Genomic DNA, 27,099 nt, shown 5'->3' on the forward strand with positions numbered 1-27,099 from the left:
CTACCTATCCATATACTCGTATAATATATAATGAATATTGAATAGTATCAACTATTAAGTACAACAGTGCCGGTTTGCCGCGCAACGAAATATATAGCTGAAAATTGTTTCCACCTATTAAAGCGATGACCGACTTCCAATAACGATCACCTGTTGTCATCTCCGTTGTTTATTGTGGTTCCGTGTGATGTATATAGGCATAATGCCGGTATATATATATATATATATAAATACATGTATATCAATAGTTCAATGGAAAACGGAACCTTAAAATAACGTTTTTGCAGAAGCGGTGGATAATAAGAGACGTCGAAAATTCGGCACGGACCACATTTTCGGCGATTCGTCATGTCCGCGTTTTTTTTTTTTTATTAGAAAAGTGATATAAAAACCAGCTGATAAAAGAATAAAAAACTGGAAAGAAACTGTGAAAATCCGCAACTCGTAGCGTTTATAATAATTGTTCTTTGCTATTGTTTGTTGATGTCATCGGAAAAGCAAAATACCATATGTATAATATTATATATATAATATATTAATACAATTATTCTTAAATAGAATAACAGCACAGAATCGGCCAATATCGATAATATTTACATTACAAACATACACAAGCATACGTGTATTTTAATTAACCTAAACAATTTGTTAGGCGTGATATAACTGAGTTTATTTCTTAGAGACATTGTAAAGGTTTTTAATTTTTATAGTCACCGGGAAGGCTATTTATTTTTATAAATTAAAAATAATAATTTTATTTCATTATGAAATTATTACTATAGTCTATAACTATATAAATAATAAATATAGTTAAACACTACCGCCTACTTATTTTTTGTTTTTGATGTATTTTAATAATTGTTTCATTGGAACAATTGAAAATTTTTAATTTGTACTTAGCAATACGTAAATTATTTTGGAATATATATTATAGTAAATATTAACGTTTTATGATATTAATATACAATTTTAAATTCTTTAAATAAATAAATTTCATGAATGATGATAGAAATTACCTAGATAATATGAATATAGAATACATATTTTTAACTTTAACGAGAGTAGTGTATAAAGTAGGATTGAAATCAATAATTTAAACTAAATTTAATATAAGCGATGTTCATTCAAAAACATTAAAACAAAAACATTACATAGTTTTTTTTCCAAATTTTACCGTTTTATTTTATAACTATATACGAGACAACGTGATTTTAGTATTTTATGGTATTTTAGAGTTATTTTATTTAATTTTTTTATAAGGATAATATTATAAAACGTTATCTTATTCGCTAAAATCATGAAACAGATAATAATTAAAAAAAGTATATTAGTTATATCTATTATTTTTATACTATATGATTTTAAACATAAATAATAATATATATGATTTACCTACACATATTTTTTTTTATACATACCTACAAAATTTTACAATCTGTATAAACTATACAATAAGACAATAAGTACAATAAGTAAATAAGAAAATTTGAATTTTGAAGGAAGAAATCAAGAGAATTATGTGTACCTATAGTTATAATGTGTAGATTATAACTAGTTGCAATAAATATTAACCATTGTGATTTGATGATTAATTATTATTTATTAGTTATTATCAATCATTCATTTTTCCTATTTCTGTATTGAAATATTTATACAAGGTAAAATCAATTAATTAGGTTATAATTATCATTACACAACGGAATGAATAAACTCGAATAGTAGGTAGGTATTATCTAATGCATTGCTATAAAATAAAAAAAGCCAGAATGATATAATTATTAAAAAAAAATATAATAATATATCGAGTATATTGATGACTGAATTCAATTTCCTGGAGTTCATAAATTAATACTTAAATACCATTATTTAAAGGATAATGATTATGATAAATAAATATATTTAAAAAAAAGAAGTTCTATTATTATCCAAGTGAAACGTTGAAATCAAAATAACAAAATAAAGATGCTACTTTTTTATGTTTTTTAATATTTTTTTTTATTGATTATGACAATTTAGGTACAACGAGTTTAAACTGAGATTTCTATACAAACTGAAACTTATTGTTTCAGAATAAAAAATATTAGAGGGATAGAAACGTTAAAACAATGAACAATTGAATTCATCGAGTACCTATACTAAAGAAAAAAAATGGGTGTATATACTTCACATATTACAAATGATCAATTAAAAAAATATATATGTATGCGTATTGCATTTTTATTTTAGTATTTAATCACTCAAATGCAATAAAAGAAAAAACATTTTCATAGTTATACAGAGTACTTAAATATATAACAGACTACAGACTGATGATGCTGTACAACGTATACGCGTATGATTTCCGTTCCGTTCCCTTATTGTCATATTTTCACTTAGGAAAATGGCACATGCGTGAGTGTTCTAACTATAGTAGGTATCTCTAAATATAAATAATAATACGTAACATGATGCATATTGTATGTATATTTTACGAATTCTGGAACATTAGTTTTGTCATCGAAACCAAATCAGAAAAATAAAACCTGTCCCCGCGTGCTCGTGGTATCCGGTCATCTTGCAGAAACAATGATCAACATTGTTATACACGCACGATAATTGAACAAAACCACCAGGTGCACTCTAGAATGCAGTCTAAAATGTAAATTGCACATTAACTATAGTTGCACAGCAATTGATGCAGCTGTGCTCGTGCACAACAGTAATATATTACTGGATACTATAATATTATCATGTACTTAGGCATGTATATATTGTATACGATGGATTTAATTTCGTGTATAAATCATAAATGTATAAGCAGGTAAAGCGAACTTGAGTTTAAACGTCTTTATTTCGAGTTTAGTGGTCCATCGTTTCTTTTTTAAATTTGGTTTTCGTTTTAATTTAAATACACTTGTATAACATAATATTGTATGACGTGATCTATCAATTTTATATATACAAACGATGCATGGTATATTATTGGTATACAAAATTTAATCTGGCAATTCCGAATCGGAAATTACTAAGGTCATAAAATCCCACATTTCCGGCCTATTGGTCGTCGGGACTTTAATTTCCGACGTCCCGAATATACTGCAGTTTATACTTTATATTCTTTTCTCTAAATTACATTGATCAATGTTGTAGAAGTATCTTTGTACATAAATAGTCTGAGCACAATAGATTTTTGAATTGCATAACCGACGATGGTACAGAATTGTAACGGAAATGGTATAATATCAAATAAGTCATTATACTACATGATAATTGACGACTAAATATGTAGGTATTATAGTCTTTATGACTGTCAACATATTTATATAATAGCCGATTAATTATTAATTAAACACACTAAATTGGTGTGTAAATAGTTATAGAATAGCATCAATAATAGTTGACCCGTGGGAATAAATACATTTTGGACAAGTACATAAAATATCAATATTTATATTATTATATTAGACTATAATAAAATATAAATAAATTAAAAAAATTATACATTTTTAAGAACACACATTTTTTTTTAAATGATTTAGGTGTTTTGTAAAAATATAACGGATAGGGAATAGTATATAAAATTTAGAAAAAAACCCAAATGTGATAATTGACTGTAATTAAGATATCAAAAATATTATAATATATTAAATTACAGCTAAAATTATAATAAATGTATAAAATATCGTATCATATAGTTATTACTTTCCTAATAAATTTACAAGTTGTGTTATTCATATATAAATATATATATATATATATATATAAATTATGGACTATGGTTATAAGTTCATAACTCATAAGATCATATTCATAAAAAATTAACCTTTTTATGTGAAGTTATGTACTATAATATTTCAAATAATAAAATGGTCGATATATAGGTACCATCTAAAATTTAAAAATCAAGGCCAATAGTACATGAACCGATAGATTTTATGTTTGTTGTAGTGAGTAGGTATGAGTTTAAATGTATACTATACAGAATTATATTATAATTACTATATTTTTTTAGAAATTAAACCTTAAACGATTAAATCTTTACAAAAAATTTAACAAAAAAAATTATTATCTTTCATCTAAATTAAATATCATAGGTATGGTATATGTTTAAGATCATGGTAGGTATTTAAAAAAATGTTCTATTTTGTTTCGTAATATTTTAACCAAAAAAAAATGATTTGTTAATTAATTTCTTTAAATTTATTATATCCGTGTAAAGTGAAACAATTCTTATTTCTTAACAAGCCATTGCGCGCTCGCTGTCTATTATTCTTTAGAAAGCTAATAAAGAACAAGTCAGATGTGGAATATTATTGTATTTCACTGATAATAAAAGTGAAATAAAATGTGTTATTTTTCAAAATGTTATACTACAATAAAGAGTTTCATTTACAAATAGGTGTATTTTAGCTTTCCAATCTTTTGAATTGACGAGAAAACCTTCGTCAAACCAATAAGTCTTAAGTGTATAGATAAGGCGCGGTAACATCATCATGTATTCAATATAAAGATATCATGCAGCTATTTATTAACGGTAGCCGTTTGCGAAACATATGACTTTATTCACTACGAAGGCAAGAATTGATACAGCTATATAGGTATAGGTAAGTACTCTCCTCTGAAAAAAATAACCATGCGACTTGCAAGGACTATGAAACAAGTGCGACTGTGCGAGTACTTATACAATTCTAATCAAAGAGTATTCTTTTTTTAACTATTAGTGCCATTTTACCATTACTCATTAGGTGGATTTGATGTATAGTTAGTCGTTACAATTAAAAGATTTTATATAATTTAGCCAAGTCATAAATTAGAATCATAACAAAAATTATGATAATTTAATTATATTTTACGTTCTCTTTAAACGTCCATTTCAATAGAAAACCATCATGGCGGTACACATGCTACCACTGACAGTACACTAATCGAGACAGAAGAAAAGTATAATATAAAATATTATAGTACAATTAATAATCAGAGCGATAGCCAACTTACAAATCCGTAAAAATAATAACGAAACCAATTAGGTATATATTTCATTATATTATATTTCTTTCCTTGTTTTCGGTAGAAATTCAAAGTAGAATCATATCAAAACCTAACCTGAACAGACAATATAGTGTAAAAACCGAAAAAAAAAAGAAAACCGAACTAAATAACACCAATATACGTGTTTCATGTTTCATTAATTGCACCTCAGATCGTTAATACAAAGTTTCAAGTAAATTAGACCATATTATAAATATTTTATTAAACTTTACCACCTCCTTCCACCTCTATAGTGGTTGAATTTCTAAGTAAAATCCTTCTTAAACGATTTCTGTACGATGTATAAAAACATTACCCTTTACATTTTCTAAATTTCAAATTTATATTCACGTAGTTGACTTTCAATCACATTAGAGTGGTTATTTAGTTTCACCCTTCTTTGAGGTTGAATGAAAAAAAAATCCTATCATTTCTTAGGATTCAAGCTACTTTCATACGAATTTCATCAAAATCGGTTCAACTGTTTAACTGTGAAAATGTACCTAATAGACAAACAGGGTCACCTTTGCTTTTATATATTACCTAGTATAGTAGTAATAGTATATACCTATTGTTTATATATATGAATTTATAATGTACTTACTATGCAAAATATTTACAGTCAATCACTGTCGAAAATTATAATTTGTCTTGTCGTTATTAATAGGTAAAGAAATATTTTTAGCATTAAACGGCTGTAGGTACCAACCGAAACGTTAAGTGAACGAATTATCTTATAAGTTACATGCTGTAACAGCTACCTAATATTAGCTAACTAAATCAATTTATCACAATACTTTATAGTTTTCATTGAACGAGTTAATGTGCAAGTTTATATTATTCTATACAGTTATACCTATATTTAAATTTTAAATATTACAATAATTATTATTAATATGATTATATAGCAACTATACAGTCTTAAACTATGTTTAACATAGATATAACAATAATACTGCATAATATTGTATTTGTATAAGATGTAAGTAACTATCTACAGTGGCTGATCCAGGGTAGAATTCTAAAAATAAATACTAGCTATTAAGTATAAAACTAATTGAAAAATTAGATATGTAGGTACAATTGTACAAAACATATTTTTAAACAACATTATGCTTAGTTTACCATAGTCTACATGACACAATACTCCGTTTTATATAATATTTTTTGTATAAATGTCGAGAGAAATTTGATGTCAATGGGTCCCCCTGGATACAACACCTCAGGTTTCCATAAAGTGATACGTCAACCATCAACTACGAATAAAGGTCCCCACACACTGCAGCAGTGGCGGTAAAATTGTGTCCGAACTCATTTTAACGCTACCGCCATCGCTGCAGTATGTGGGCACCTTTAATAAATAATATTATGTAGATAATGTATTAAGTATTAACGTATACAAAAATGTAAAGCTACACTTAGTACTAAGTACGTAATATTATACATAAACTAAAGTATTAAAGGCTAAACCTACAAAAATATATAATATTATAATAACATCGAAAAACGTAAGAAAAATCTGGTGCACTCACTTTGACTAGTCGAAGACGTCGGCCACGAGCCCGAAGATGTGGTGGCCATGTCCGAGGGAAATTCCGTTGGCGATAAACTGGAAAAGCGCCCCCGGTTGAAAATTCACGAAAATCTTTTAGGAGGGTGTGTATGACGATCGGTATAGGCAGGTGGTCTAAACGCGTCTGAATATCTCGTCTATCGTCTGAACAGCGACTAGTAGTACTCGGCGGCGACACCTCTACCCCGAATTTTTTTTTTTTTTAAATAACCCTTTTCCGCGGTGGCGCCTAACTATAAGCACGAACACTATTAACTATAATGTAAACTAGTACTGCACCAACGGTAGAACGGTCCGGACGACGGCCACGCGCTCACAAGTCACAACAGGCCGCGCACACGAGCTCGTCGGCGGTAGACGTCGGCCGCCGCCGCGTCCCTTGACCCGTGTTCGATTGAGCGCCGAGGCGATCGCATCCGACCGTGGCCGAATGGATAATTCCCCCTTCCACCCGACTCCCGTCAACACAACGCGAAACTTTTCCCGTTCGAATGCGAATTTTCTTATTTCTATACCTCTGCTAGTCTGCTAGCACTCTAGTAGTATCGGGCATCGGCCCGTGTTGTTATTATACAATATTGTAATAATATTTTTTATTAAAATAGGTACTATAAAAAATTAGTTTTTCATCGTCAAATGCACCCCAAGAAAAATGTTCATTTTGAAAACCATCCGTCTAACGTGTATCTTTAGATTCATTTAGATGGTTATAAGTTTATAACTTAGCCTAAGAAATGAAATCATTGCGGTTTTGAAGGAATATAAATATTTTGATTTTCATAAAATATAGACTGTATAGACTATAGAGTAGCTACTGACTAGCTAATGAGACAGATCAGGGCCTAAAATTGTGTGCAGTAGCACACACTATATGCAGCAGCTAATATTAAATGTGCAGTAGCAAATTTAAAAGTGTGCATTACTTTTTGTTCTTTAATCGAAGCTATTTTGTTTTTAATTTTAAGATGTTTAAATATATAGTTATCAACTATCAAGGACTTTTATAGAAGAGTGTCTTAGATTGTATTAATTATAACTAATTATTAATAAATACCAAAAACTATTATGCTACGAAGTTATATGTGACATGTTTACTACTAAGTCTATGTTTATTATTTAAAAACATTTTGAAGTATGGAATTATAGGTGTGCAGTAACAAAATATCCTAATTTTAGGCCCTGAGACAGATAATTTGGTCATACACTTATATATTATATGTGGATGAATTGGTGAAATACCCACTCACTTATATTACTTAGATCTTAGACTATTGCAAAATTTAATAGCAAATTAGAAGTTACACATAATAATTATTTATTTATTAAAATAACAGATATGACTAATTTATAAACATAAAATACAAGTAATGTACATGCTTTATCCAGAATTAAGTTGTATAAAAATATAAAAAAAATATAAAATTATACTGTATCAATATAAATACATGTCAGCTTAAATCAGAAATAAAAATATTTTATACATTTTGATTAGCTACATTATAATTTAAAATAATTTCAATAATGTGCACATTTAATTTTTTTTCCATAAAAATATAATATACCAAAATAATCAACAGTAAAGTATAAATTAACCCAATATGTAATGATCAAAATATAATATTATATATATTTATACATTTGAATATTTTGAGCACCACAGTTTGAGATTCTAGTCATAAATTTATAATAAATAATAATATATAAAAATCATAGGAAAGTCTTGTCAATTGTGAGGTATATGCATAACTCAACATAATTTAATAATAATTGGCACTTTTATACTATATTATCAAACTATAATTAATTTTACTAAAATATTTATTTAATAATATACTGGAAATAGAAGTTTGCTGACCATATTCTACCATAATAAACCAATAACAATTATAACTAACAAATAATAAATAATATTTTTAAATATTCAGCAACCCCCTTCTCCTAACCACCAGAACTAATGCATTGATTCAGCCCAGTATGTTACAGAGAACTGGTATATAATGACCAGTTTTATCTAAGAATAACACAACAAACAATTATTTTATTTATACTTAGTATACCTAGTTAGTACCTATAGCAATTCAAACTTGTATTCAAAACTTTTAACTTTTTTTTTTAATATTTATTATTTTAATTAGTTTTTTTGTAAAATGAGGTTCATTAATATGCACACAATGTGAAAGGTTATTTTCCATGTTATATATGATAAAATCAAAATATAAGAGTACATTAATGAATGAATTTAGCGCTACTTCTATTTGATTAAGATTAAAATACACTAATGCTAATATAATATCCAATGATAAATAAAAACACTGAACGATTTTTAAGTCTTTGATCACCCCAATTTTTTTTATAGGCACTAACATATTACTGGCATGGGAAATTTTCTTGAAACTTTGTGCCCATGCAATAGGTCAATATTGTTTTAATTTTTACAATTATAAATACTAGTTTTAAGTATTTTATTTATTAATTTTGTTCTTCTAATTTTTTTTTGCTTTGAAGAATTGAGATTTTTGAAACATTTTTTTTTCGTGATCTTCATTTTTATTTTGGTTCTATTTACTGTTTTTTCTTTGATTACCTTAAAAATATATATATAAATAGAAAATTAATTAATCAACTATAAAGGAATGTAAGTTCCTGAAATGTGATTATTAGCTAAATTATTGTTTATAAAATAACCTTATTAAATACGACTGTTATTACCTGTTTATTGTGATTAACATTTTTCATAACATATATTTTTGGGTTACTTTCAATGTTATTATTGACTGGCTTACTGTCCAACTAAAAATATTTACAATTACAATATTATATGATTAGAAAAATATTACAGTTATAACCTTTTTCTATTTCAAAATTTTAAAAAACTAGTATTTTAGAATCTAAATTACCTTATTATTAGATTCTTTTCTGATACAATTATTATTGTCTGCATCAAATGTTTTTGATTCAAATATAGGACATCCACAAATTCTATTATTGTGTACATTTTTTGTTTTACTAGTCTCTTGAATGTTGTATTCATGGTTGACTGTTTTACTTTGTATCTAAAATATTTATAATAAGAAATACATTTTTGTGACCTGTAGAATTATAAACTATACTGATTTGACAAATCCTTAGTAAGTATATATTTTTTTAAACAAGAACATTTCAAGTAATATTTAACCAATCTCTAGGTAATTGTTTTTTACAAATCAATGGAGTTCATCAAGGATCAACAATTCCCAGTTACTCTTTTCTTTATAACCATCAACATTATCCCAAAGAGTGTCCTTTTGATAATCTAATCCATTCTCTATGCAAATGATTTCAATATTTAATACCGAAACACCAAACAAGTAACCATTCAAATCCACTTACAATAAGCAATTAACAATCTAATATGGACACAGCCATTAGGTTTCACTTTCCTCTCTGAAAAATCACAATATATAATTTTAACATATTATAAACAAAATCATAATCTACTAAACATAAAAATGGGTGAATAAATAATAAAAAATAATATACCAAAATATTTGTAATATCACATTCTACAAAAGATGTACTTGGATACAACACAGTAACATCTTGAAAACTCCTATTACTTAACATCTCAATGACATAAAAATGTTATTCCAAACGGAATATATAATGAAAGTCCAGAACTCATCATGTTTTGAATAAAAAAATATCAAAACTTGATTACAGATCTCTTATTTGAAACTGGGCATCCAAAAATAAATAATTTTCAATCATCCAAAAAAAAAATCTAAAAACCCTTCATGTCCAAAATATATTTTATTTATAAGTTTGTAGAATTATAAATTTCCTCATTCAACCAATCTCTAAATGAAATAATAATAATAATAAAATAAATTTATAGTTACCTCATTTTTATATTTTTGACAGTGCCTTAGAGTTTTTTCATCGATCCTAATTAATTTTACTGTACATTCTTTTAATGGAATTTGAGATACATCATTTGAATTTATAGGAAACGTAGGATTTAAATTATTTTCCTGTTGACAAGTTTGTGTTTTTTCTAATTTATTTTTGAACTTGAATGGATCTTTATTAGTATGTTTACTAATATTATTTTCCTAAAAATGTTATACATTCAATAAAATTAAATATAATAATAATTAATAGTCTATTTCAAAATCATTGATAATACTATTAAATCAATCATTATTATCTTAAAAAACTCAATATTTATTGATATTTTGGACAAAAATTGAATTAGCTGTTTCATATTTACCTTCTTTAAAAAATATTTATTTTCAATACTTTTGTCTAGTTTTTCTAATAAAACAGTACATTTTTGATGCAATTTGTTTTTTGTAAATTCTATTGAATTATCTGGACTAGAGGAATCTTTAGAGAATTTGTTTGAATCATTATCAGTATTTTTAAACAACATTCCACTAACCAAAATTGATTTAATTTTGTTATTTAATGATTCAATAATTGTATCATTGAACAAACATTGGGAATCTGATAAAAGTGAACAAGTGTTCACTAATATTTTTTCACATAATTCACCAAAGTTAATAAGACATTGTTCAATATTTTTTGCTTGTAATTTTTGATATCCATTTATCAATGATCCAATTTTTGAGTTTAATAAATTACTTAAATTAAAAACTCTAATTTGATAAATATCTTCTTGAGTAAAATTTTCATCACATGATGCTGAATTTATTATGAGTTCACGTAAATTTTGTTTGTTTTCAGACTCTTCGCCATTTAACAGAAGCCTAGTACCTCTAAAATCATTATTATTTATTAATAAATAAATTATACTTATTTGTACCAAATTATCAACTAATGTAGAAATAATATATTTGTTTTTTAATACTAAGATTAAATATGTTTTATTTTTAAAAGTCTCATATTAAAATATTTTTGTATACAGAATCATAAATACATTATATTATTGTGGTTTAAAAGGTCTAAATATTTATAATTTAAATGTATGTCGAAACAAAAAAAAAAAAGTTTAATGCATATAATGACATGAATGCTAAAATATAACATTTTAAAAAACAAATCATTGTTTAAAATTTAAAAAAATTAAGTTTCCTTTCTCTAATGTTGCTCAAAGTTGTATTGTATGTTTCTAAAAATTTTAATTAAGATTCAATGGAGGAACTTATGAAGGAATTTAAAATTCAGAAGTGCCATATGATACTTGGAATCCCAGGTATTATAAATGATTATTTTAGTTAGTTATTGCTTTTTATACAAATACATAATACATGTAATTCAACAAACATTTACCATGGAAGTAAATATTAGATAAAAGTTATAGCTCTTATACAAAAATTTATTGAAGTTTATTTTTATGCATTTTCAACAAATTATTTTCTAAATGATTACCATATTATGTTCAACATTTTAAAATCAATGTTAATTCAACCAATGAGTATTGTGAATTTAAATGTGTTTTAAATATACAAAGGATATTTTAAAATGATTAAAAATAATTGTAACTTATTAAAACTAAGAATTATTATAAAATAATAGTTTGTTTGTAGTTAATAATTTGTATTTAATATACTATTTCAGAAGTGTGCTGAACAAATTTAAGATATATTTTCAACTTACAGTTCCGGTGAAAAACATTTTAAAACTGCAGCTGCTTGAGATCTAAGACTCCATAAAACACTTGATGAACAACCTAAACAACGTTTTAAATTCTTTGAAGGTTTTGACTTTATACAGTAATTATCTATACATCTCTAGAAAATAAAATAAAGTTCAATATATTTTTTGCGTACAAACAGTTTATAATAAATAAAATATTTTGTAGTTGATTAAGTCAGTGTAATTTATGGATAATGCTATAAAGATCTAAGTACAATTGGAGACAATTATTAGTACTTAATTGAATATTGAAAGAAATTTTCTTGGGCATATTCAATTAACATTTTATTATAAAAAAAAACAAATTATTATTTGTTGTTTTTGAAATACCTACTGTACAATCCATAAAGGTTACTAACGGATTATTATATCTATCCATATCATATTAAACAAAGGATATTTGGATGTATTTTTATAGTTTAATAGACTTATACGTACTTATTAAATTCTGAATAAGTCATTTTGAAATTGAATTTGAATAGATATTTTTACAGTTTCTTCACTTTTAGATTATAGTGTACTGAGCATCTATTAGTGAAAATATACCTTTTTTTACAATTGCATTACAACCAGGAATAGTAAATAACTAATGAAGTAACATCAATATTAAATTAATTTTTCTTTTCGATATATCAGCTTCAATTAATCAAATAGTTAGGAAAAAAATGGAAGATGAATTATATTCAACAATAATGATATCAATCATGGAATTGTATGTTTGAATTTTGAGCAAAAATAAAAACAATTTCGAAGTATAGTATACAGTTTAGTTTAGATTTTACTCTGACATTCGTCGAGTCAATGGGATTACCAGAATTACTAATGTTATAAGCCTATGACTTATATCAGTATATTGGGATGTATAGTAACCCTAGTATAATGTTAAAATATATATTTTTCATACATTATAATTTATATTGAGCTTTTTAATTTTAAAAGCTTACAAAGATTTGTTATGAATAACTTAAAAATTATATTCAGCTTTTAGCATAAAAAGAGAAATAGACAGTTCACAATCAATTAAAAATTATTACCTTGCACATATTGCTATTACATATTTTACATGTCTTAAGTTTCGTTTCGAGTGAACATAATATACATCCATTTTTTGAATCTGATAATTTTTCAAAACAATCCTAAAAAAATTAACATAATTTTAAAAAACTATAATTAATTTACTTCTAACTATCATATTTTTAAAATTCATTCAAGTAATTTACATACAATAATACTTCAAATATTAATGAACATAATTATAGATAATTCACTGTAGACACACTTACCTTGCAACAAAGACATAAAAACTTTTTATGAAGCAAAATTTTTTTATTCATAATGATATTCAGTTTCAAGTCTGAATTACAAATAGAACACCAAATAATACTATTGAGTACATCTTGAGCATCTGATAAATAGGGCAAAAATTGTAAACAGCATTACTCAATTATACTTATTATAATACTTCAATTTTTTTAATACTTACGTTTGTAATGATTGTTTCTATAATTTATTTCTAGATTATCAGGAAGTAGAGTATTGTTCATTTTGTTTTGATTTAAAGTTCATGTATCTAATTTAAATGAATTTAATCTAGGACAAAAAAATTGAATAGAATAAATTTTTTTATAGGTAAATAATGATATATATTTTTAATTCACTCTATAGTATTGCCAACCAAAATAGCGTTTTTGTTTGATGAAAGTAAGCCTTCCAATCCTCATTGTATACTAGCAGATTAAAAAAAAACTAAAATTGTTTCAAAGCTTTTTTGTAGATTATTTTTAATGTTTTTGACTCTAATGCTAATTTATGAAGATTTTGTCTGTCTTTAAAGATTGACTTAATAATACATAATTATACCATAATAAAAATTGACACGAAAAGTCGAAAAATGAAGAATGTACTAATGTACATTATAATTTAGTATTTTTTTTAATAAAATCATTTAATTTGTAAAAGAACAGAATATTAATCTATTTTGGTTTATCTATTAATTATAAATCTATAGATGTAATGGTAAGTGGAATTACCTATATGGCTATATATTATCTATTTTTTATTTTAAAAATATATTTTATTACAAAAATTGTTAATTCACAGTGATCTCACTACGAAATCACCAATAAAATATAATATAATAATTGTTACAAAAATATATAAATGTAAGCAATAAATTATTTACATACGTTTTGTATAAATTGTCCAAGTTAATCAAAATTAAGTAGACTTCTTAGATTTATTTTAATTATATTCAAATCTTTCAAGTGAAAAATAAAATGAGATTACGACGATTACGTGAAGGCACAGATTTCTTTACAGAACTATAGGTACTAGGTAGTATAGATAACTGCGCGTGAAGGTAAACAAAAAAAAAATATTGATATCTTATTCGTGTTGTGATAAACAGAGAACAAAAATATAATATCCGCGTCTGTCAAAATTTTCAAAATTATTTATATTATGATAATAATATAATATACATTATACACCGCAGAACTTTTAGGAAAATAATAGAAATTATTATTAGGTACTATAAGTATGACTTTAGAAAAACAAGTAACAACAAAATAATATCATTATAGAACACATTTTTATTTAAAAAAAATGTATTAGGGTTGTTCTAGGGTGGTATATTTAATATTATACAATATACATCTCCATGATTATAACATAGATTCATCCATGGTCTTAAAAGATTTTCTAAGACTGTGGATTTATCAATAATCTGTGATAATATGAAATGATAATATTTTTAAAATTTGGCTCCAAAATCCAAATTATTAATGATAACTTGACATTACGTTGAATTTTTATTTTTCTAGTCTGTCTTCAATGAAAGCTAATCTATGATTTTATGGTGTGGACTTCAGTAATATTGTAATAAAATGTAGGTATTTTATTATTATACCTATCACGTGGAAATATTGAGTAACAAAATGTATAGTTTTTTATTATTAATATAATTCACGTTTTTCTACTATAATACACTGTTGTTTAGAGACAAAAATCAAGATCAATACACGACCGCTTATAATTTATAATGACTGGGGTAAGCAAAATTTGAATACCTATTTATTAATAAATTAATATACTGATCTCACAGGTAATCCATATTTTAAGAGCATAAATAAGTATTGAATGTATAGACTAAAGTATAACATCTTATTTAAGATTATAATTTGTATTATTAAGATCATTGGCCCCAACTATAGAAAATTATGTTTGTGTGATATACTGATTGTTGCTAGGTATAGGTACTTCATTGATGTCGCCTACCTAATATAAAAGATATACCTACCTGTTATATATATTATATTTTTATTTCATTTTATCACAAGTACCTGTGACTGAAGTCATTATCATAAACAACATTATTTGACAATCATACCTACAATACTATAATACTCATTTTAATAACTGGTACACAACAATAACTTACTTTTTCTAAGATGGAGTAAAAACAATATAAGTTTAGGAGAATTTTTTTTTTCTAAGAAAAAGTGCTCCTAGCCTATAGGCTATCTACATCTAAAGATATTTCTAGATTTAGGTTTGATAGTTTTAACACAATACCTATAAGTAATATTATTAATTTGATGATTATACATAACAGAAAGACATAATGTTTTATCTGATCAGACATATTATACTGCAGTCAACTTAGATTATGGGAATGACCCTGTTTGATTAGGTTTTGATGAAGTGATTGTGAATATAGGTTATAGTATATTTAACTTTTTGAACTGAAGAATAAGCTGTGGATATTATTAGCTAGAATTTTGATGTAGTCTTGTATTTCTGGTATCAAGAGAATTAAATTATGTAAATTTTATATTAGGGTTATTTAAATTTAAAGCTTAAAATATTATCTATGACTTAGGTTAGGTTTATTTCATATTTTAATTTTAATCATAAACTTTTTATAGCATAATTTTTTTTCTTCATTAAGCACACACAGTTTTTGTATATTAAACTAAAAAGATTATTATTAATGTTTGAATTTATATTTGAATAATATAAAAAAAATTCTTGTTTTTACTTAATTTATTTCTTTTAATAGTGCTAATACTTACACCATTGTTTGTAATAGTAACAAATAGTTTTATACCTTAACATTAATATTATTTACTGTAATGTACAAAACTGAGCATTGTTGTTTTTTTTTTTAATTTATAATTTCAATTAATTATTATAAAAAAATATAACAAATTCCTATAAATTGAACTTTATCTAAAAATAAATAATTATGCATGTTAATGCTATTATACCAGATAATTTGTGTAATTAATAGATGCTTTATTTTGTAGATTAAACAAGATGGACAAAAAATGAAGAAGAAAAAGAAAAAAACCAAGGTGTCTTAAATAATTAAAAAATATATTCATAAAACTAATATTCATAACCAGTATATTATATATTTTCTTTATTTTAGCTACCAACTAGAAATGAAATTGAATCTAATTATTCTACAGCCTATCCATTGAAATGTAGTGTATGTAATTTATTAAATTTTTTAAATAACATTCATAGAAATATTATAGGTTTAATGTTACTACTATATAAATATGTTTTAATTATATATTTTATACTCAGTTAGTCCCCGTATCACCAAAAAAAATCCTGTATTCAGAAACCAGTGACAAATATTTGAATTGTGACAAAACAGAAGATTCTTATTTACATAAAGGTCTGCTTTTATATAACTTCATATAATGTTATGATTTAATTAATATTCAATGTATTTGTTTCAATTTTTAGATAGATTTTCAACTCATATTTCTATTGCAAATATTTCAGAAGTCGAAAAAGGATTAACATTGTAAGTATTCTCATTATTATTCATTGAATAATTTATATTATGTTGTATAATTAATGATAAATAGCTGAATTTTATTATTTATTGTTTAATTTATACACAATTATTGTTTTAATAAAATAATTTTTTAATTATTTTAAATTTAAAAACACCTATTCCAGCTTTTATAAACTATTAATTGTTGTATAGTTATTTTTATGATCAACGAATTATTATTAATGTGATATTTTAAACACATTATATTAAAGTTTTTAACTTATAATGACTTATGACTTATTCATCCGTAAGTTCTTAAAAATGAAAAATTATGTAAGAATATTAATTTATAGATTAAAAAAGAAAAAGAAAAAGAAAAAGGAAAAAGGAGATAAAAAAAGGGTTTGTATTATTTTAAAAATAAATATAAATCATTTAGGTATTAAACTATTACATCTTTTTTAGGAACAAAATAATAAAAAAAAGAAAAAAAAGAAAGTTGCATTGAAGTCAGATGAGTTTAATACTGAGACTTGTAATGATATTTCCAAGAATATAAGTAAAAACATAATTGGTGCTACCAATTTAAATAAAGGTCAGTGTGTTTTTCTGTAGTGTTGTCATTGTGAAAATCATTATAATGAACATTGATTAGATACTACTAAATACGAACAAAACGCTAGGTCCCAGCACAAATCTATATAATTTTACATTATGTTATAATGTTATTTATATTTAGAGTAAGATTTTGGCTAAAATGAGCAAAGTATTATTTATATAACCTACTAATTTTGGTGGCTGTAGCCTATAAGCACAAAATATGGCCCAAACGCAACACAAAAGCGCAAAAAAATAAATATCCTACTAGATAAAATCAATTTTATTAAAATACCTTGTAGTTATTATGTTAATATTTAATTAATGATTTACTGTTGTATTAAAATTTGCAATATTAAAATAAGTACCAAAAAAAGTTCCATGTTTGTATTATGGACATAACTATAAATTTTCTTTTATTGTCATCGTAATTTGTTATAATATAATGCAGACAAATGCAATAACCATTGTTGCAATTTGATGTAAAACGGGTAAAATATATTGTATCAGGTTATACATTTTATTTGGGCTTTTATCCCATTACCATAGTTTAAAATCACAAATAAATTTTGCGCTTTTGAGTATTACCGACTTTTGGTTACTACTAGCAATTCTTTATCTTTTAATGTGTAAATAGTATTGTGTAGTCATAAATTATGTACATCATATACATATATGTTTAATAATATATTAACATGTTTCTATGAGTACTGGTGGTTTCAAGTTCATATTATATTATTATGAGTATTGTCACTTATGTGAAAACTACAGTCATATTTCGTTATCAGTTTATGAATGGTTTTTTCCAGTATCAGCCAAATTCAAATTTGTAATGTTTTTCAACATAACACTTGCAATGAGTACTTGTTCTAACTGTATAAAACTAGCTTCTAGTTAAAATAGAGAAAAAATGTTGGTTCTTGGTTCACTTGTCTGATTTCTACTGTATTTCATTAATATTTTAATTTTGATTTTTAGATGAATTGACAACTTGTATATCTATTTCGAATGCTACAGAAGGAGGTGACATAGAATTTATATCGTAAGTTTCTATGAAAGTTAATATATTTAATACTAACATTGTTATTTTATTCATTGTTTAGAAGAATAAAATGTTATTTCATTAACATTAAATTATAATGAAGTATTTAGTTAAATTAATAAATTTTTTAGCTCTTGTGTTTCAATAAATAATTTGTTTATTTTTATATTGATTATTTTTGTTAAAATAAATATTTTTATCATTTTTAAGAAAACATTGATAAATAGATACCTATTTAAAGTTTTTTTTAATCTAAAAATGTGATTCTAGTTATAGCAAAAATTATATTTTGTAGGGTTTATTTATATGTGCTCGAAAAACAAATATCTAAACAATTAAAAGAGTTTTTTTTTTTTAAATAAATCCGTTTGTTTTTTCAGTTTTAATTTTTTAGTCGCCCATGTAGAAATTAAATAATTGATGAAATGAGTGTTATAAACTTATAATATTTGTTGTACCTATGTACTATGTATTTAAACAATAATTATTCATATGTTATTGTATTTGATTTTTATGTTAATTGTAGAAAAAAAAAGAAGAAAAAAGTGAAAAATAAAAAAAAGGTTTGCATTTTTGTAAAAAAAATAAATAATTTTATAATATTGTTATGTTTTTTTTAGATGCTTAATAATAATTATTTAGATTATAATAAAGTTATATTGAAGACAGAAAAAAAACAAAAGACTCAATCAAACAAGGATTGTAAAGCGGATTTTGGTTTGAATGAACATAAGAAAAAAATTCGAAAAGCTAATAAAGGTAAGTAATTTTACTCGAATATGATGGTGTAACACCATTTCTTTAAAAAAAAAATGTAAATTGATTAAAAAGCAAAGGTTAATGGAGCGAATGAGGAAAAAAAGACAAATATATATTATATTATATATATCATATATTATGCTGTATTGTTTAGTTAAAACAATATATATTTAAATATATATACAATTACAAACTACTAAAAAAAGTCTTCTATGATAAGCTACTGTGGTTAAAAAATCTTCAATAAAATTTTTATTTTATCGTAAACACAATAAAAGAACATTTTTCTGTATTTTTTCATACATTTTTTTTTTGTTATATTTATTAATTAATGATTTAAATTTTTTTTCTTTTAATAAATTATAATATTTGATTCAAATTGGTCATCTTTTAGACCAACAAAAAAATTATCTTAGTTTTTGATTCTGGTGTCATTTGACCCATAGACTTATAATATTATAAGTCTATGACTTGAACTTAAGTTTGAATTTTCAAGTTCTTTACAATAAGTTTCAATTTTATTTGTCTATGTAGTTTCAGCCTTTTACTTCATATGCACTTAACATTTATTGACATAGACTAATTTTAATGTATCATAATGTTTTGTGTACATGTGTTAATTATAACCTAATTTATCAGTATTTTTATTAGATAATAAAAATAAAAATATATAAAATAAAAATATATAAATATTTTATTATTAAAAATACTATAATTTTATATTATTCGATATTGCTTGGAACATGAACACAAACTAAGACATTATGTAATTTATAGATGTTTTTAACAATCTGTTTTATTTACTTGCTTTATTGACTTCTGTTTTTCCCTGATGCTTTTTTCCCTTAACCCCGTTTTTGATAGTAAATTTGTACTAGTTTGTACTTAGGAAATTTTTAAATAATTCTCTATATTTTTAAATTACTCAGGAAAAACAAACAATAAATAAAAAAACTTGACTTTTTTTCTTTATTTGATTCTATTTTTAGATAAAGCTGTTACTAGCATTACTACGTCTATTACATCAATAAATGAAGATGAGTATACAAGGTATTTATAAAATTAACAAATTATGTTAAGTTTATTTTATATGTATTGTTGTAAGTTAAATGAAATATAAATAACTATCAAAAAATCAATGAAATAATCATTTATAAAATGATAAAAAAGAAATTAAATTTAAAAAAAAAAAGTTTTTTCTAATGTCAGTGATAATGATATCTTTTGTGTTATTTTCTACTCTATATTATATAAAAAAAATTATACAGTTATATAGTTATATAAAAACAAAATATTTTACACACAATACTATTTAATGATCAAACTAAATATGCCAAAATTATATAATATAAATAAAACAAAAATAAACATCAAAACAAATAATAAATAAAGTCTATAAAATATAAGCTGCAATTAGCTGTTAGATATTTTATTTTAATGTAACTTATTGCTTACTAAAATTAGAGTTATTATATAAATACAATCAATTTCATTAATTATTTTACTATCTATAATATAATAAAAATGTAATTATGGTTTTTTGTTTTGTGAAAATATATGTACATACTAAAAAGATTTAACTTTACTTTTAAGCATAATTATCTATAACATTTTTTTTTTTTTTAGATTAAAAAGGATAGTAAAAAAAATTAAAAAGGAAAAGAAAAAAAATCAACAGGTTTTAATGTTGTCCTTTAATGTTTTAATGTTTTATTGAATTGGTTTATTAATTTTTTTTTTCACATTAGATTCAACTTATAAACAATTTAAAAAATGAAAATGATCCGATTCATACAAAGAAGAGAGCTTACAGTAAAAAAAAACTAGATGAGTGCAATGAAATGCTTTTGGATTTTAATAAACCCTTCAAAAAAATGCATAGTTAGTAATTTAACAAATTTAAATGGATAAAGATAGGTAATTTATTTATCTGTTTCTTTTAGATTTGGCTGCTACTTCCTTGTATACTGATTATATTAATGTTTTGTAAGTATAAAATAATAAAAAAATAATATGATCATATACAAATATTGTAAATTAACTTTATTCACTTGTACACTATACATAAATTATTGTTTTTATACACAGGTATAAATAATTTAATATATAATTTGAATTTTCTTCTTTTTCAATGACTTATATACATTAAAATAACAATTAACATACATGCTTTTACTCAATGAATTAATGAATTATTGTTTTTTTTTTTTTTTGTAGAAAAAGTCCATCAAAGAAATTTAATAAATCTAAGGTATTTACTAATTTGTAATTATTTTAAATTAAACGGTTTGTTGCAAAAACTAGCTATCCGCTTTATTAAATGTATGTTTTTGGATGCATTTTATTTTTCTGATTAATCATAATTTTGTCTACATATCAGTGTAATTTTTCAAATTAGGGCTGTATAACCGCTTAGGCTGTATAGGCTAAAGCCTAGGGCAGCAAATTTTACCTATGTAAATTAGGTGGTAAATTTATTTTAGTCTATGGGCAGCAAAAACATTAACTCGGCCCTGATTCAAAGTATTTCTGTACTTTATGTAGGCTAATATGTTATAATAAAATGTTTATTTATCATCTTAATATGTAGTTAAGATATTTTGGATTATTTGGAGATACCTATTTGATTTTTGCACTTACCATTCGATTATAAAAAACTTTGTCTATTTTGGATGTAGGTACTATAAAAGCTTTTGACATTTTATTGAAAGAAATGAACCTTCTTATAATTGGATTTTAATTGCTAAATAATCTGTTTCAGTTAGCAACTGAAGAAGAAACTGAGATGTCAAAAGATGAAACTAAAAATAAAAAAAATAAATATTCGAATGAAGTTATATCTGATGATTGCTCAAAAGAAATAAATATTGGTAATATTTAAAACTTGAAAGTGTCTTTTCTATAAATAGTGATTTAAATTTCATTACTCAAAAAATTAACACAAGAAGTCCCAAAAATTTCTCATTTCATTAATAAAATTGTATAACTATTTAGAAATATTATGTTTGCCCTACAAACAATAGATTATTGTCAAAGTTTTGTTTAAAATTGTTTTAATCTAAATACCATATATATTATGTAGGAATTTAAGATACGTATATTTTGTACAATAATTTATTTTCTTGTGAATTAATGTTAGTAATATTTTTGAAGAAAATGTATTTGTATTTATCTAATTACGAAAATCGCGTATTAGACAAGACATAACTATTTCTTTGTAACTAATTGGTCAAATTTATGATTTTACCTAATTTCAATTATTTTATTTTTCTTAATTTGTTTTATAATTTGGATTACTAATTATTCTATTAAATCATATCTTATAATTTGAAGTAGTGGTAAAAAAATGATTGGCATGCAATGAAGTCAAAATAAAATGTTTAAATTAATTTTTATATCAAGTAATTTTTTTATAAATAAATAATAACAAAAAATATATAATATTATAATATTACTTATAATAAAAAGATTTAATTTTTTTTTTTAAATTTGATATTATATTTTTGTATTTTATTATATAGATACTGAAATAATTAACAGTACTCATGATTCAAGAACTTCAAAAGACCACAAGGATCCCTCCAAACTGTTAGTAAAAATACTAAGTAAAATAATCGCATAATTTTTTTCTGAAATAATGAAAGCAAATATAAAAGAAATCATATTGCATGCATTTAATATATATATATATTTATTTTGTAGGTTACATAAATTATCAAAGAAGAAGAAGAAGAAGAAATCTATAAAGGTTTATATAATTTATTATTTTTTATTCTAATTAATATTAATTTGATTAATCATTATCAATGTACTTTAATACTATAAATCATATTTGTTTAAATACCTATATAATATTATATAATATATCAAAATATAATAGCAAAATTCAGAGGCGTCATTTGGAGTAAAATCATGGGGTAGCAACAAAAGTAGCCCAGAGAGAGGAGGCTAATGAGCTTTAGTCCTCCTCCTAATGACCATGTGAAATCTAAAAAAAACTTATCTACATTAAAATCTTAGGTAGGTACAGCTCTGGGTAGCCATCATCTCAAACAAGATTTCTAATTCAGTTGAGGTCTAATTAATCGATTAATCCTTGTAAATTGGTCATAAAAATTGATAAAAATACATAAAAAATATCATAATTTATTATTCAATCAAAACATTACTTTATTTATTTAATTTAAGTTCAATTTAATAAAGAATCGTGCGACATCTATTCTCTGTAGCATCAAATTCTTTTATAACTTCATCTTTGTTAACATCTTGATTTCTATGTACATAGAGTATTGCTAAATTGTTTAAATGATCTTGTCCAGTAATACATCTGATGTAGATTTTTATAAATTTTAATGAAGAAAAAGTTAGGAAAAAATTGTTAATAAGATAGCATAGCTATTAATTTGGTATCCAATAAAAATTGTAGGGTAGCAGTTGCTTCCCTTTGCTGCCCCAGAATAACGCCTATGGCAAGACTAAAAGTGATTCAAGGGGTCGGGTTCTTTTTTGACCTATTATACTACAAATTTTCAATACCATGTCAACATTGGCCCTTCTCCTGTTTATTCCAATGAATAAAAACATACTAGGCTTAAATATCACTTATCAATATTCATTTAATTTTTTTTATTTATACCCATTAATTAAAAATTTAAAAATTTAAATTAAATTGTTTAGGTTATAAATAAGTAAAATGTTAGATTGTTTTGTGTAAATCTGGTTTTGTTTGATTGTTTTTTCTAATTATTTTGAAAAACACTGAAAATTTTCTATTTTAATGTCTCTAAAATGCAAGCTAGATTCAATTTACTATCAGAAACCATTTTCAAATTTGAAGATAGAAATATTATTTTAACAACTTATATCTAGAACCTATACACAGCAAAAAACACATCACTCTGCTGACACTCTCTTAGCAATGAGTGTCTAGTTCAGTGTTCAGGCGCACGAATCGTTATTATTTATAGGTTAAACATAATAATTCCGTATAAGTAATTTAGTTCACTAGATGTATAATGTATTTTCTTGGTTATTAACTTTTTTACAGGCCGCGGAGATCAGTACAGAAAAAATATTAACGAACAAATCGAACAAAAGTAAACGACAGACGACTGCTAAGGAATATTCGGCAAACAGTTACCCCAGGTCAGCGGACATGACGGATAAGAGAACATACGATAATAATGATCGTGTTTCTAGAGAAGACGGCATCATAGCCAACACAGATTTATATTTCAGCCGACATTATGGTAAAGAGTCAAACATTGCCAACAGCTCATCAACCAATCACGATAGTGTTCATGTAGGGAAATCTTCTCTCGGTTGTGACGTTTGCTTTAAAACGTTTATTAGCAAATATAAATTATGTGTACATTATAGAACGCATACCGGTGAGAAACCATATGCGTGCGACATTTGTGGACGATCATTTGCGCAAAAAATCGCTTTAATTGTACATTATAGAACGCATACCGGTGAGAAACCATATGCGTGCGACGTTTGTGGACGATCATTTGCCCGAAAATTCACTTTAATTGTACATTATAGAACGCATACCGGTGAGAAACCATATGCGTGCGACATTTGTGGACGATCATTTACGGATAGAAGCAGTTTAGATGTACATTATAGAACGCATACCGGTGAGAAACCATATGCGTGTGACGTTTGTGGACGATCATTTGCGGATAGAAGCAATTTAGTTGTACATTATAGAACGCATACCGGTGAGAAACCATATGCGTGCGACGTTTGTGGACGATCATTTATAGCAAAGAATGATATGGTTAAACATTATAGAACGCATACCGGGGAAAAACCATATGAATGTGGCTATTGTGAAAAGAAATTCTCACGTAGCTCTCATCGTTTAAACCATACACGAAATATTCATTTCAAATGTTTTTAAATTATTCATTATTATTTATATCACTATCAGCCATAGCTCATAAACGAAATCAGCCTTCAATCACACCACTGATCCAGAGCAGGATATCACTACATCATATGCATGAAGCTCACCGAAACGCTTATAGGTACATTTCGCCGTTCGGTAGTTCAAAACGAACAAGAAGCAAAACCTTAAAGCTAGTTCTGTCAGTAACGAATTTCCGTTGTATTTTTGTGAATAAAAAATTGTTTACAGCTGAAATGTGGTACCATTAATCACTGACGTCGTCGTTTGTTTCAACTCGTTCATCAGTACCTAAATATAAATTCACAGCACACCCATAGAAAGTGTGCTTTACGTTGTCCTTAAGTACATTTGAAAAATCACTTTAGATTCACGTACCTGCAGTGACAAATCTTATTCATAATATGACATCCGTTGCCCTTGTCCGTGCAAATGATCAATGAGTATTTTGGTACGACATTTCAAATCGCACACACTACGTATATAGCTATCATAATACAGCATAATATACCCATGACACGCTGATAATGAACTACAAATAGTTATATTATTAACTCGATATAAATTTGGATAAAGCTGTGGACAAATACTTGATATGTATATGAACATATTATTTGGACTCCATCCACAATGTACTATCAATGAAAATTGTCTATATTCAAGAAGGCGTTTATACACTATAATAATCAGATAGTGGTTTGACTAAAATTAGAAAATAATATAATGTACATATTTAAACAGTAGTATAATTTATTTCATAAAATAAATAAAGATAAAATTAATTTTTTTAAAGTAAGATTATGTTTGTACATATTAATATATTTTGTTTAATATCTATAAGAGCCGTTTTAGTTGTATAATTTAAATTGAATGTAATATACTAATATAAAAAATATACACTGCCCATTTGCAGTTTTTTATTTTACATATAATTTTTTTTTTATTGGTTTTTATACTTCAGGTTGTATATTTTAAAAGAATTTAAAATTTGTTAAGTTTAATTTAATTTACAAAAATAAATTACCATATACTATACATAATAAAATTATACACGTATAGATACCTTAAATAAATTTCCGGTCGTTCTATTGGCGTTATTGCCTCTTTATTTTTTTTTCCATACGGCATGAATTCAAAGTCTTTTTTGGTTATTTTCTTTTTGTCTAGTAACAAGGCTAGTACTTACAGCGAGTTATTTTACTTGATCTAACTTATCAGTCACATATTCACTCGAAAAATTTATAATAATTAAAAATTTAAAACAGTAAAAATAGGTACGAAAATGAATTATAGCTTAATATAAGTTGTAATATAATATTAATTATTACAACGAAAAATCAAAACTATAATTTTGGCACAAACACGCACTTCAAAGTAAATTAAGTCGGTATTGAAAAACCAAAAATAGTTTTTACTGGTGTCTAATAGTGAACGGACATCACAGATACGAATCGGTTAAGGTAATATGCATGTAGCCATTGTGAAAAACTTTCTCAACAAGCAGTTATCGTAGGTACAAGACTTACACGCAGAATTCATAAAAAATGTTTTTTTTTTTTTATGTCATTAATACACCTCATGGACAATAATATCAAGCATATTTGTTTAGTAGAAATTAATTAATTCGATAATTTGAATTAATTCTAAATGCTTAATTTTATCTTAAGTTAAAATTTTTACAAAATCAAAAATTCACATGTAAAATATCAATTTACTATCAAATAATTTTAGATTATTGTTATAGTTAAAAATTATCTACTAGTCGTAGTAAGTCCCAA

General features: G+C 24.7%; 3 protein-coding genes across 9 annotated transcripts in view; 1 reads left to right on the forward strand and 2 right to left on the reverse strand.

The window, feature by feature from the left end:
* Positions 1-6,689, reverse strand: part of LOC114129384 (kelch-like protein 17) — a 45,201-nt gene extending 38,512 nt beyond the window's left edge. Inside the window, exon 1 of the mRNA XM_027994103.2 lies at positions 6,540-6,689. Coding sequence (XP_027849904.2) covers positions 6,540-6,588 — 49 coding nt within the window. The 5' untranslated portion in view covers positions 6,589-6,689. The remainder of the gene's footprint in view (positions 1-6,539) is intronic.
* Positions 6,540-14,810, reverse strand: LOC114129391 (MATH and LRR domain-containing protein PFE0570w-like). Of its 4 annotated transcripts, XM_050198553.1 has the most exons (10): positions 14,404-14,790; positions 13,701-13,807; positions 13,501-13,622; positions 13,252-13,353; positions 12,179-12,312; positions 10,830-11,337; positions 10,459-10,671; positions 9,478-9,633; positions 9,290-9,370; positions 6,540-9,164 (listed from the first exon to the last, which is right to left on the reverse strand). In XM_050198553.1, exons 2-10 carry the CDS (start codon positions 13,759-13,761, stop codon positions 9,006-9,008), a joined length of 1,536 nt encoding a protein of 511 aa, XP_050054510.1. In that variant the 5' UTR covers positions 13,762-13,807; positions 14,404-14,790; the 3' UTR covers positions 6,540-9,005. The 4 variants fall into 4 exon arrangements, with proteins under 4 accessions (XP_050054510.1, XP_027849915.1, XP_027849914.1 ...); XM_027994114.2 differs by lacking the exons at positions 6,540-9,164; positions 9,290-9,370 and adding an exon at positions 9,950-10,003 and having other exon boundaries at positions 9,491-9,884; positions 14,404-14,809; XM_027994115.2 differs by lacking the exons at positions 6,540-9,164; positions 9,290-9,370 and adding an exon at positions 9,950-10,003 and having other exon boundaries at positions 9,494-9,633; positions 14,404-14,810.
* Positions 14,811-14,941: 131 nt separating this feature from the next.
* LOC114129392 (zinc finger protein 248-like) lies at positions 14,942-26,113 on the forward strand. Of its 4 annotated transcripts, none has more exons than XM_050198549.1 (20): positions 14,942-15,104; positions 15,216-15,266; positions 16,525-16,572; positions 16,650-16,709; positions 16,811-16,904; positions 16,976-17,036; positions 17,363-17,411; positions 17,475-17,604; positions 18,585-18,648; positions 19,175-19,211; positions 19,269-19,407; positions 20,397-20,457; positions 21,034-21,085; positions 21,156-21,288; positions 21,351-21,393; positions 21,625-21,658; positions 22,169-22,277; positions 22,929-22,995; positions 23,110-23,155; positions 24,455-26,113. In XM_050198549.1, exons 2-20 carry the CDS (start codon positions 15,258-15,260, stop codon positions 25,313-25,315), a joined length of 2,097 nt encoding a protein of 698 aa, XP_050054506.1. In that variant the 5' UTR covers positions 14,942-15,104; positions 15,216-15,257; the 3' UTR covers positions 25,316-26,113. The 4 variants fall into 4 exon arrangements, with proteins under 4 accessions (XP_050054506.1, XP_050054509.1, XP_050054507.1 ...); XM_050198552.1 differs by having other exon boundaries at positions 14,970-15,266; positions 24,455-24,773; positions 25,110-26,113; XM_050198550.1 differs by having other exon boundaries at positions 14,972-15,155.
* Positions 26,114-27,099: the final 986 nt, after the last annotated feature.

This window comes from Aphis gossypii, chromosome 1 (assembly GCF_020184175.1).
Source record: "Aphis gossypii isolate Hap1 chromosome 1, ASM2018417v2, whole genome shotgun sequence".
Lineage (NCBI taxonomy): Eukaryota > Metazoa > Arthropoda > Insecta > Hemiptera > Aphididae > Aphis > Aphis gossypii.